General features: G+C 35.1%; 1 protein-coding gene across 3 annotated transcripts in view; it reads right to left on the minus strand.

The window, feature by feature from the left end:
- SNX13 (sorting nexin 13) overlaps positions 1-10907 on the minus strand; it is a 155149-nt gene that overhangs the window by 22516 nt on the left and 121726 nt on the right. For all 3 annotated transcript variants that reach the window (XM_024127480.2, XM_024127474.3, XM_024127470.2), the window contains 2 exons: positions 7456-7563; positions 5421-5531 (listed from right to left, as the gene is read on the minus strand). In XM_024127480.2, the coding sequence (XP_023983248.1) occupies positions 5421-5531; positions 7456-7563 (219 nt within the window). The remainder of the gene's footprint in view (positions 1-5420; positions 5532-7455; positions 7564-10907) is intronic.

Consider the following 10907-nt stretch of genomic DNA (forward strand, 5'->3'; position numbering starts at 1 on the left):
TCAAAAAGAGTCATGTACCAAAATATTCACTGCAGCTCTATTTACAATAGCCAGGACATGGAAGCAACCTAAGTGTCCATCAACAGATGAATGGATAAAGAAGATGTAGCACATATATAGTATGGAATATTAGTCATAAAAAGAAACGAAACTGAGTAATTTGTAGTGAGGCAGATGGACCTAGACTCTGTCATAAAGAGTGAAGTAGGTCAGAAAGAGAAAAACAAATACCATATGCTAACACATATATATGGAATGTAAGAAAGAAAAAAAAAAAAGGTCATGAAGAACCTAGGGGCAAGACGGGAATAAAGACACAGACCTACTAGAGAATGGACTTAAGGATACCGGGAGGGGAAGGGTAAGCTGTGACAAAGTGAGAGCGTGGCATGGACATATATACACTACCAAATGTAAAATGGATAGCTAGTGGGAAGCAGCCGCATAGCACAGGCAGATCAGCTAGGTGCTTTGTGACCACCTAGAGGGGCGGGATAGGGAGGGTGGGAGACGCAAGAGGGAAGAGATATGGGAAAATATGTATATGTATAACTGATTCAGTTTGTTATAAAACAGAAACTAACACACCATTGTAAAGCAGTTACACTCCAATAAAGATGTTAAAATAAAATAAAAATTGACCTTCTGACTGTACAAATGTCAGATAATTTCAATTAAGAGAGCCATCTAAAGAAACCAAAGTAGATGCATATGGATGTCTCTGAGATTTTTAACAGACTAAAACAAACAAAACAAATGAAGGAAAGAGAGAAAAAGGAAGGGAAGGAGGGGAGAAAAGAAAAAGAGGACACAATAACCAGAGTCAAACAAAACTCTAAGACTATTTTCCAGAATGTACTGAATCTCAAAAAACTACCACAGAAATGAGTTATGTTCTATACAAAAAAGAAAAAAAAATAAAAGCAATAAGAGCAAAAAAATGGAACCCCACTGCTTAAGGAACACGATGTTAACAGATGATATCAAGAAGATAAAATTCTTTAATATGCTTTCATGGTTGCCAACAAGAAAAACTAGAAAAGGTGAAATAGGTACTGTAGTAAACAATAACAACAAAGAGTTTATTTCAAGATAACTGTAAAAGTTTTAGTAATTACTTGGGTTAAGCAGAGCCAACAGTCTTATGGATATGCTTGCTGGAATATACACTGTCACAGTACAACAAATTTAAAGAAGAACCAAAGGACAGAAATGAGGAAGAAGGGCTTTAAAACCACTACCACTGGTGAAGAGAGATACAGAGATTAAAAAGGGTAAAAAAGATGAAGTTAACTCTCTTACGTGTGCACACACTTATGTGTAAAATTATATACATGTATTTGGGTGTAAAATTATATATATGTGTGTGTGTGATTCTAATTCTATATACAGTAGTTCTCAGTTAACCAGAACAGTGTGTTCAAATCAATCAGGACTTTATTTCCAACAATGACATTACTGCCAAGTGTTTTTTTTTTAACTGTAATAACTCTAAGTCATAAGAACACACGTAGAATTTTTAAGAGAGGTAAACATGAGAATACCATACTTAAAATGTACAACTTGAGGGAAAACTGCCACCATTCTACTAAGTTTTAATGTTCACAGATGAGGTAGAATTTCAGAAGCATAAAAGGCATGAATTTCACTTTAATCTTAACCTACATTAGAAACTGTTTGAACACCGTCAAAAATATTTTAGAATTTTATATATCTTACACTTCACAGTAGAAACATGGGTTCAACTAACATAACCTTAAGTTGGTTAAATGAATACAACCTCAAATGCTATCTAGGCATAGTGCTAACTACCACTGACACTCTTTCAAAATAAGAGAATTTAATCTATATCATGAATTAGATAACTAAAAATAGTTGCCTGTGCACCAGTCCCAGACCTACAGAATCCATTTCTTTTTCTTTCCTTTTCTTTCTTCCATGTTTTTTTCCTCCAATTTCTGAGGGCAAAGCTTAATCATCTGTGTTGGGGGTGGGGAGTGGGGGAACCAAGGTGCGTGGAAAAACCTCCACACGTGATTATGACGCTCAACCCTGAAAGCAGCAGAATTTAGAAGCATAAAAGCAGCCCATCACAATATGATAATGTTTCCAGAATCAGGATTCGTCTTAAAACAGATGTTTAAAGCACACACACAGAAAAAAAGAAAATTGCAAAATTACCAGGCAGAAGAGTAAATTATGGATTGCCAGCAAAAGTGTACACTTAGCCTGACATACATAGATGTTGTCTATTCATTCAATTATCACCTCAGTTATTTGTATTGGTAAAAACACGAACAAAGGAATTTTAACTTAAATTTAGGTCCCTATCTACAGCCTAAAACTGCCATCACACCATGATACAAAACTGGATAGAAAGATACTGTGTACATGGAGAAAGACTACTTGTCAATTACTTCTTCTAGGAATTGGCCCATAAATTTTGCAAACCTAGACAAATTGTGTGGCCAAGTTAATGTGTTATAAAGTATTATTTCTCAACCTGAGTAGCTACTGATAAAATGTTTACAGGCGATTTTCTCTAATAGCTATTTAATTTCCAATGAAATATAATTAAGGAAAATATTAAACTACAATTTAGCCAAAAAGAAAATGTAGCTGAAAACTCCTAATTCTTGATATGCATGAAAATTATTCTGACACTCTAAAAGAGGTCAAGATGAACTTGGTAATTACCAATATGATTTATGAAAAATGTATGTTACTGTGAATTTCCAGAAATGATTGAGGATTTTTAGACTCTAATTTTTAGACTCTAATGTGTATATATGTGTGTGTATGTGTATATATATATATATATATATATATATATATATATATATATATATGTGTGAGTGTGTATATATATATATAGGGTTGGTCAAAAAGTTCCTTCAGTTTCTAAGTAAAAATAAAAGCTGTATTTTTCATTTTCACCAAGAACTTTATTGAACAACATATTCACCCTTTTGTTCCACTACCTTCTGCCATTTTTCAGGCAACGTCATAATCCCATCCTCCCAAAACTTTTTATCTTTTTGAGCAAAGAACTGTTCCAGGTGCCTTTTACAGTCTTCCAGGGAATTGAAATTTTTTCCATTAAGAGAATTTTGTAATGATCTAATTAAATGGAAATCTGAAGGGGCAGATGATTCAGAACTTCCCAGCCAAGCTGTAACAGTTTTTGCCTGGTCATGCGGTCTTGCGTTATCCTCATGGAAGATTATGCATTTCCTGTTGACTAATTCTGGACGCTTTTTGTCAAATGCTGTTTTCAGGTGGTCTAACTGGGAGCAGTACTTGTTGGAATTAATCGTTTAGTTTTCTGGAAGGAGCTCCTAAGAGAGGACTCCCTTCCAATCCCGCCATATACACAACATCACCTTCTTTGGATGAAAACCGGCCTTTAGTTTGTTGGTGGTGGTTCATTTCGCTTGCCCCACGATCTCTTCTGTTCCACATTATTGTACAGTATCCACTTTTCATTGCCCATCACAATTTGTTTTAAAAACTGAACGTTTTTGTTGCATTCAAGTAGAGAATCACACACGGAAATACGGTCAAGAGGGTTTCTTTCTCTTAACGTATGTGGAACCCAAACATCAAAGCAGTTAACATAACCAAGCTGGTGCAAATGATTTTCAGTGCTTGATTTAGATATTTTGAGTGTGCCGGCTATCTCCCACATGGTACGACGCCGATTGCTCTCAATTAATGTCTCGATTTGATAGCTATCAACTTCAATTGCTCTAACCGACCGTGGAGCATCGTCTAGCGAGAAATCTCCAGAATGAAACTTCGCAAACCACTTTTGACCCATTTAGTCACAGCACTTTCTCCATACACTGCACAAATCTTTATTTGCGTTTCAGTTGCGTTTTTACCTTTCTTGAAATAATAAAGCCATAATATGCGAAAACTGCTTTTTCTTCCATCTTCAATATTAAAATGGCTACACAAAAATTTACCAATTTTGATGTGTGTTTTTAATGCACGCTGATGTGACAGTTGTCACAATACAATCTAACAAAATTGTTTTGAGTGAAGTTAAAAACAACTAAGCACTACTAGAGCCATCTTACGGAAAAATAAAACGAACTTTTGGCCTACCCATTACATATATACATGCACAACTGTTGGGGTAAAAAAGACACTGTCTACATTTAATATAATGCTTCTTTTATCTCAAAAAGCTCTTATCAATTTATTAGTTTATCTTAAAATTGATACAACCTTAAGAGAGGAAATAAGGTAAACATAAAAAAGATGGAATACTGAAATGCATCTCTATTGACAATAAAGCCATTTAGAGTTGGAATTTAAACTCAATCACTTCAATCACGAAATACAAAGATAAGGCCACCATATTTTTTCCCTACCATTATAAGGTACATAACCTGGAATTTCTTATTAAAATAAAACATTCCACTTAGAAATGTTAACATTCACTTGGATGTTAAACCGTAGTATCCTTGAGAAATCACATGAAATTCTTATGCTTATAGTTGTTAATCTTACTTATTTTGTACCAATTCCTTAATTTTTTTTAAGCAAGTCAGCTTTTTTAGAAGGAACGAGTGGTGGGGAAGTCTTTTACTTTTAATTTTCATTTTGAAATAATTTCAGACTTTTAAAAAGTTGCAAAAATAATCCACAGAATTCCTACTTCCAGCTTCCCCAACTGCTGCTACAGCTCCTGCTACTATTGTTACTACTTCTAAGAGCCAACATTTATTCAGAGAGGCACTGTAATACATAGATTATCTCATTTGATTCATACATGCTCTAAACTGAGGATTAACACCTTCAATCTTTAGAAAATTAAAGGCCCAGAAGGTTAAGTAACATTTTGCAGGACACAGCTAATAAGTGGCAGAACAGGAATTTGAACCAAAGGTTGCCTGATTCCAATGTCTGTGTTCTCCCTCAGTGAGCTATCTTGCCCAATTTGAGCAGTATATCATCTATTGCCTTAAGCTAGCATCTTAATAGGTCTTGTGTCCCCAGAATTTTAAACAATAAATATTTCACTCAAAAGGCACAAATACTTTCAGGAACATATCCTATTTAACATTTTTCTTATCCTTACTCCAAATAAAAGACATTTCCTCCCAATAAGAAGTAGCTCCTTCTCAAGCTAACGAAAGCTTGTGATCTGTCTTAGGCCAACTTTCATTACTGTATCATTTCAAAAGCTTTTTTTTCTTGCAAGCTTTTGCTAGATTTTAATCAGTATGTAAAGACAGGATATACTTATCAATAGTAACCTTAATAAAGCATAGAAGATAAACATGCTAAGGAGCATTTAATAAAGTTTTCTAGTTTTAAAACATACACACAAATACAAATTTATCTTCTTTTATTAAAAACAAAGTATGAAAACAGACCTATAAAGAAAACCAATGCAATGGTCTGCTTACCTTGCGAGCAAAATCCCCTTTCCCTTTACTGTAGGCTTTGTTCTCAAGGAAATCATACACATAGTGAGCCAAAGCTGGGGATGCTTTCATCATTTCAGGAGTTAACAGTAACTAACAGGAAAAGAAAAGAGGTATATTATATTGATAGGGTACTGGAAATTAACTATTATTTATAATTTCATCTGCTAGAAAGTTAAGAATGTATAGTAAAAATGTTATTTTTTAAAAAAAATTTTAACACATTTTTCTATCTACCTATCTACCTGCCTATCTATCTATCTATTTTGGCTGTACCACGCAGCATGTGGGATCTTAGTTCCCTGACTAGGAATCGAACCCATACCCCCTGCAGTAGAATCACGGAGTCATAACCACTAGACCGCCAGGGAATTCCCCCAAATGTTATTTACTATTCCATTTTCAGGCTTTATAGCTTATACTAAGAAGACCCATATCAGTAAACTGTTGTTATTCACATTCTAATTTTAAAATTAACATTAATAGAAAGTACATAAAATAATTCAAACAAAATTTTTTAAGTATTATAAAGAAGGCCCAAAACAAAATATTGCTTTTACACTGTTAATGATACATTCTAACATTCTAGCTTAATCTCTTCAATGAAAAATGTTTTGACATATTGAGATCATTACCTAAGAAGTAGACAGTATAGCCACAATTAAAATACATATTTATGGCCCCAGATTTGGAAAAAACGTGCTTATTTTCTAAATTTTATAAATAACTGATACAGATTTTAATGCCACTGAAGTTACTACATTTTAAAAAATCAAAATGTTTGACAAGGTCATATAAATGATTTCAGATATTTAGCCTTAAGCCAGAAAACAAAGGTGAATAATAGCAGATGTATAAGTTTTTCCTACCCTTTCAGTAAATTATAATGCCATGGAATTACAATTATGGTTATAAACAAACCCAATTAAACCTATAAATGTTTAAGAGAGAGAAACCTTCCAAACAAAATATCAAGTACCAGTATTAGCTAAGTTTCACTAAATATAATACTAAGACATGGTCGGCAAATTTTTCCTGTAAAGGTTCATATAATAATTATTTTAGGTTTTGTGATGCATGAAGTCTGCTGCAACTACTCAACTCTGCTGTAGTACTGTAAAAGCAGTCATAGACAGCAGTGAACTAAATGGGTGGCTGTGTTCTAATAACAAAATAAACTCTTAATAAAACAGGTGGCAGGCTGGATATGGTCTGCTGGCTAGAATTTGCTGACCCCTGTTCTAAAGAGAGAAGTGGGGAGCTAATAGAGGAGAAAACTTTATAAATCATTCATTAGTATAAAAAACCATAAAGTGATACTATTAAAATCTGGCATTTGGGTACCCAGGTCTAAAACAAAGTTATTTCTGATAGTCCCAACGGCTTATGCAGTACGTAACCTATGAGACACATTTTATTATTCCATTATTCCAGAAGAGAAATCTACATGCTTAGCATGCTACACTTCAGAAAAGTCCCTTGGATCTATTCCTCTCTTGAATTATCCTGTAATTTTAGAAGCCTTAGAATCATTCTGGACCATGGCAGGCAGCTATTCACTTTATCTGAGAATAAAAATCTATACAGGGGACTATATTTAATACCATGTAATAAGCCATATGGAAAAGAAAAAAAAATCTACTAGCTTTGGATACATCATGAAGAGCAACTATTTACTGAACTGGGAACATTTAACTGTCTACCATAAAATACCTAGACTTCCTAGACTTTACAGTAGTGTAGAATGGATGTGTGCCTGCCAGTGTGTGTGTATATTCATCCAAACCTGAAGAAGCAAAATTCCTAGCACTGAGTGTCCAGAAAACTTCTAAGTTAATACACAAATAGAGAAATAATATTTATAAATTACTGAGCAGATTGCATGTCACATCTCAGCACCTCAAAAGTGGCTGCTATCCCACTATTATAGTACAAATATTCTCTAATAAAGAAATCAGCTATATTTGTATGCTATATTGAAATGAAAATATATGGGTAATAATAAACACGAACTTACCTGCAAATATGCATTTAGATCCTTTTTTCTCTTTTCTAAAAAATCTCTATCCATATTATTAAAAGTCTTTTTACCGGGAAGCTTTAATATGCTTGACAGATTTTCAAACTAGAAAACAAAATACATTCAGTAATCTTAGTTTTTTCACAAAAACAGAAAAGTATTTTCCAAGTGACAATTTCTCTACATATCAAAAGCAACTAGAACAGATTCTGCAATATATTAAGCCAAAACCAGAAAATATAAAATACTGTCCAAATAGGTCCAAACCACAGTTCGAATGTTATTTATTATAAAGAAGTTATTTTCTAAGAATGACAAACATGGATAACTGATGAAGATGGGTGATATCCATATGGAGTTTCATTTTATACTCTCTGTGATTTTAAGATTGTTCAAAATTTTCATAACAAAAGGTTTTAAAAAATATTTTGCTATTCAATTGGCTAAAAAGAACTTATGATACAGTACTGAATACTCTATTATTACTTGTAAATTATGTGTCTTTAATATTATTAAAATTAATAATAAACGTAAAAAAATATTTTGCTTAACAACCCTTTAACTTGTGAATAAAGTATTAGCCAGTAAATTTTTTTTTTTTTTTTTTTTTTTTTGCGGTACACGGGCCTCTCACTGCTGTGGCCTCTCCCGCTGCGGAGCACAGGCTCCAGACGCGCCGGCTCAGCGGCCATGGCTCACGGGCCCAGCCGCTCCGCGGCACGTGGGATCCTCCTGGACCGGGGCACAAACCCATGTCCCCTGCATCGGCAGGCGGACTCTCAACCACTGCGCCACCAGGGAAGCCCTAGCCAGTAAATTTTTAATAATCAAAGTTATGAGTTCCTGGTTTGTTAAAAAAAAAAACTCAAAGAAATATTTTATGTTGATGACATCAAATCAGTTAATCACTATAATAGCTAATTATTAAAGGAAGAAAAAGCAAATTTCAAAATACAGATTACAGCTATATCATAACTCTCTATATACAACCAGTACAACACATACTTCTTCTCCTACAAGAAACTGCATGAAAAATAAACTCATATATAACTAAGAAAAAAACAAATTAAAAGCTATCAAGTATATATCTTATCTTTGTAAAGCCACAAACAAAAAAAAGTGTGCATACTTGAAATCTAGCATTTACAGACTCCACCTTCAAAAGTCCAGATATGTAGGAATCTACTGTGCCTTGATGAAGCACAGATTTTAACCACACTATCTGCTAACAAAGTGGAAGAGCAAAGTCACTGAGTGAAGGATTGTGCTTGGCCAGCAATACCTAGTATCTAAAACTTCAATGAGCAGCCTCATTGCTTTACCTTTGTGATACACATCCAGAAGTGCAACAAACTTTCTAAAACCATTCTTTGTTTAAAAACAACAACAATGCTTCTGTAAAGAAAACTCATTCCTGGTGCAGAGATTAAAGAAAAGAGGAAATGAAAAGGTGTAGGATAATTTTCATCCCGAAACTGGAAGATTCTGATAAATTATTAAATGGAATGGCAAATCAGATGGTCGCTTGGAGCTATAATGCGAACAAGTTCATTACATGTTAACGCATGAAACTTAAAAGCAGTTCTTTCGTCCTAGCCAAGGCGAAAAAAAAAGGGGGGGGAGGGGGAGGTCATTTACAGCAGCGGTCCCCAACCTTTTTGGCACCAGGGACCAGTTTCACAGAAGACAATTTTTCCACGGTCCAGAGCGGGGCTGGTGGGGGTATGGTTCAGGCAGTAATGCAAGCGATGGGGAGCTGCAGATGAAGCTTCACCCCCTTGCCCTCTGCTCACCTCCTGCTGTGCGGCCCGGTTCCTAACAGGCCACAGACCAATAGTAGTCTGCGGCCTGGGGGATGGAGACCCCTGATTTACAGGGAAAATGTTATGCTGTAGTGATAGTCACAAGTTTGGTGGTTCACAAAATATTACAATGGGTCCACAATGAATGAATGTACAATACAGAGTACCTCGTTTTATGAACTAATATTTTTAAAAATGACACCTTATAGAAGTACATTTACAGTTTTCAAGGTGTCCTAAAAGATATTTAGTTTCCTAGAAAAGGACTTATCCATGGTATCTTAAACTACTGACTCAATTTTATAGAATGCATAGTTTATTCAGGCATTACCAGTATGTTTTATTCCCTCAAAAATCGTATGTTGAAACCTTTAACCCTCAATACTTCAGAATGCGGCTGAATTTGGAGACAGGGCCTTTAGAGAGGTAGATAACTCAAATCAAAGCCCTTGTAAGAGGGAATTTGGACATACAAAGAGACACAAGGGATGCGAGCACACAAAGAAAAAGTCATGTGAGGCCACATCAAGAAGGAGGCCATCTGAAAGCCAAGGAGACATGCCTCAAGAGAAACCAAACTTGCCAACACCTTGATCTTGGACTTCTAGCTCCCAGAACTATGAGAAAATAAATTTCTGCTGTTTAAGCTACTCAGTCTGTTATTTTGCTATGGCAGTCCTAGCAAACTAATACACCAAGGCAATATAACAGTACTCAGCAAAACAACAATTTATTTCCAAAACTTTAAAATATTAAAACTTATTAATAAAAAATTAAACATAACAGTTATTTTGTTAGAGTCTAAATTAATCAAACTCTTTTTAAAATTATCTGTCTGGGCTTCCCTGGTGGCGGTGTGGTTGAGAGTCCACCTGCCGATGCAGGGGACGTGGGTTCGTGCCCCGGTCTGGGAAGATCCCACATGCCGCAAAGCGGCTGGGCCCGTGTGTCCAGAGCCTGTGCTCCGCAGCTGGAGAGGCCACAACAGTGAGGGGCCCGCGTAACACAAAATATATATATATATATATATATATATAAAATCTGTCTGGAACAGAAAAAAATTACAAGTATTCACACAAAGAAAATTTCGTATTATACCAAATTCCCATAAATTCGCAAGTAAATACAAAAAGAGATATATGAGCTATGTGATTTTATTTTACACTGTATATCTTAATTTAATTTTTTTAACATCTTTATTGGAGTATAATTGCTTTACAATAGTGTTTTACAATAGCGTGTTAGTTTCTGCTTTATAACAAAGTGAATCAGCTATACATATACATATATCCCCATATCTCTTCCCTTTTGCATCTCCCTGCCATCTTCCCTATCCCACCCCTCTAGGTGGTCACAAAGCACCAAGCTGACCTCCCTGTGCTATGTGGCTTCTTCCCACTAGCTATCAGTTTTACATTTGGTAGTGTATATATGTACATGCCACTCTCTCACTTTGTCCCAGCTGTCCCTTCCCCCTCCGCGTGTCCTCAAGTCCATTCTCTAGTAGGTCTGTGTCTTTATTCCTACCCAACCCCTAGGTTCTTCATGACCAATTTTTTTTTAATTCCATATATATGTGTTAGCATATGGTATTTGTTTTTCTCTTTCTGACTTACTTCACTCTGTATGACAGACTCTAGGTCCATC

The sequence above is a fragment of the Physeter macrocephalus genome, chromosome 5 (assembly GCF_002837175.3).
Source record: "Physeter macrocephalus isolate SW-GA chromosome 5, ASM283717v5, whole genome shotgun sequence".
Lineage (NCBI taxonomy): Eukaryota > Metazoa > Chordata > Mammalia > Artiodactyla > Physeteridae > Physeter > Physeter macrocephalus.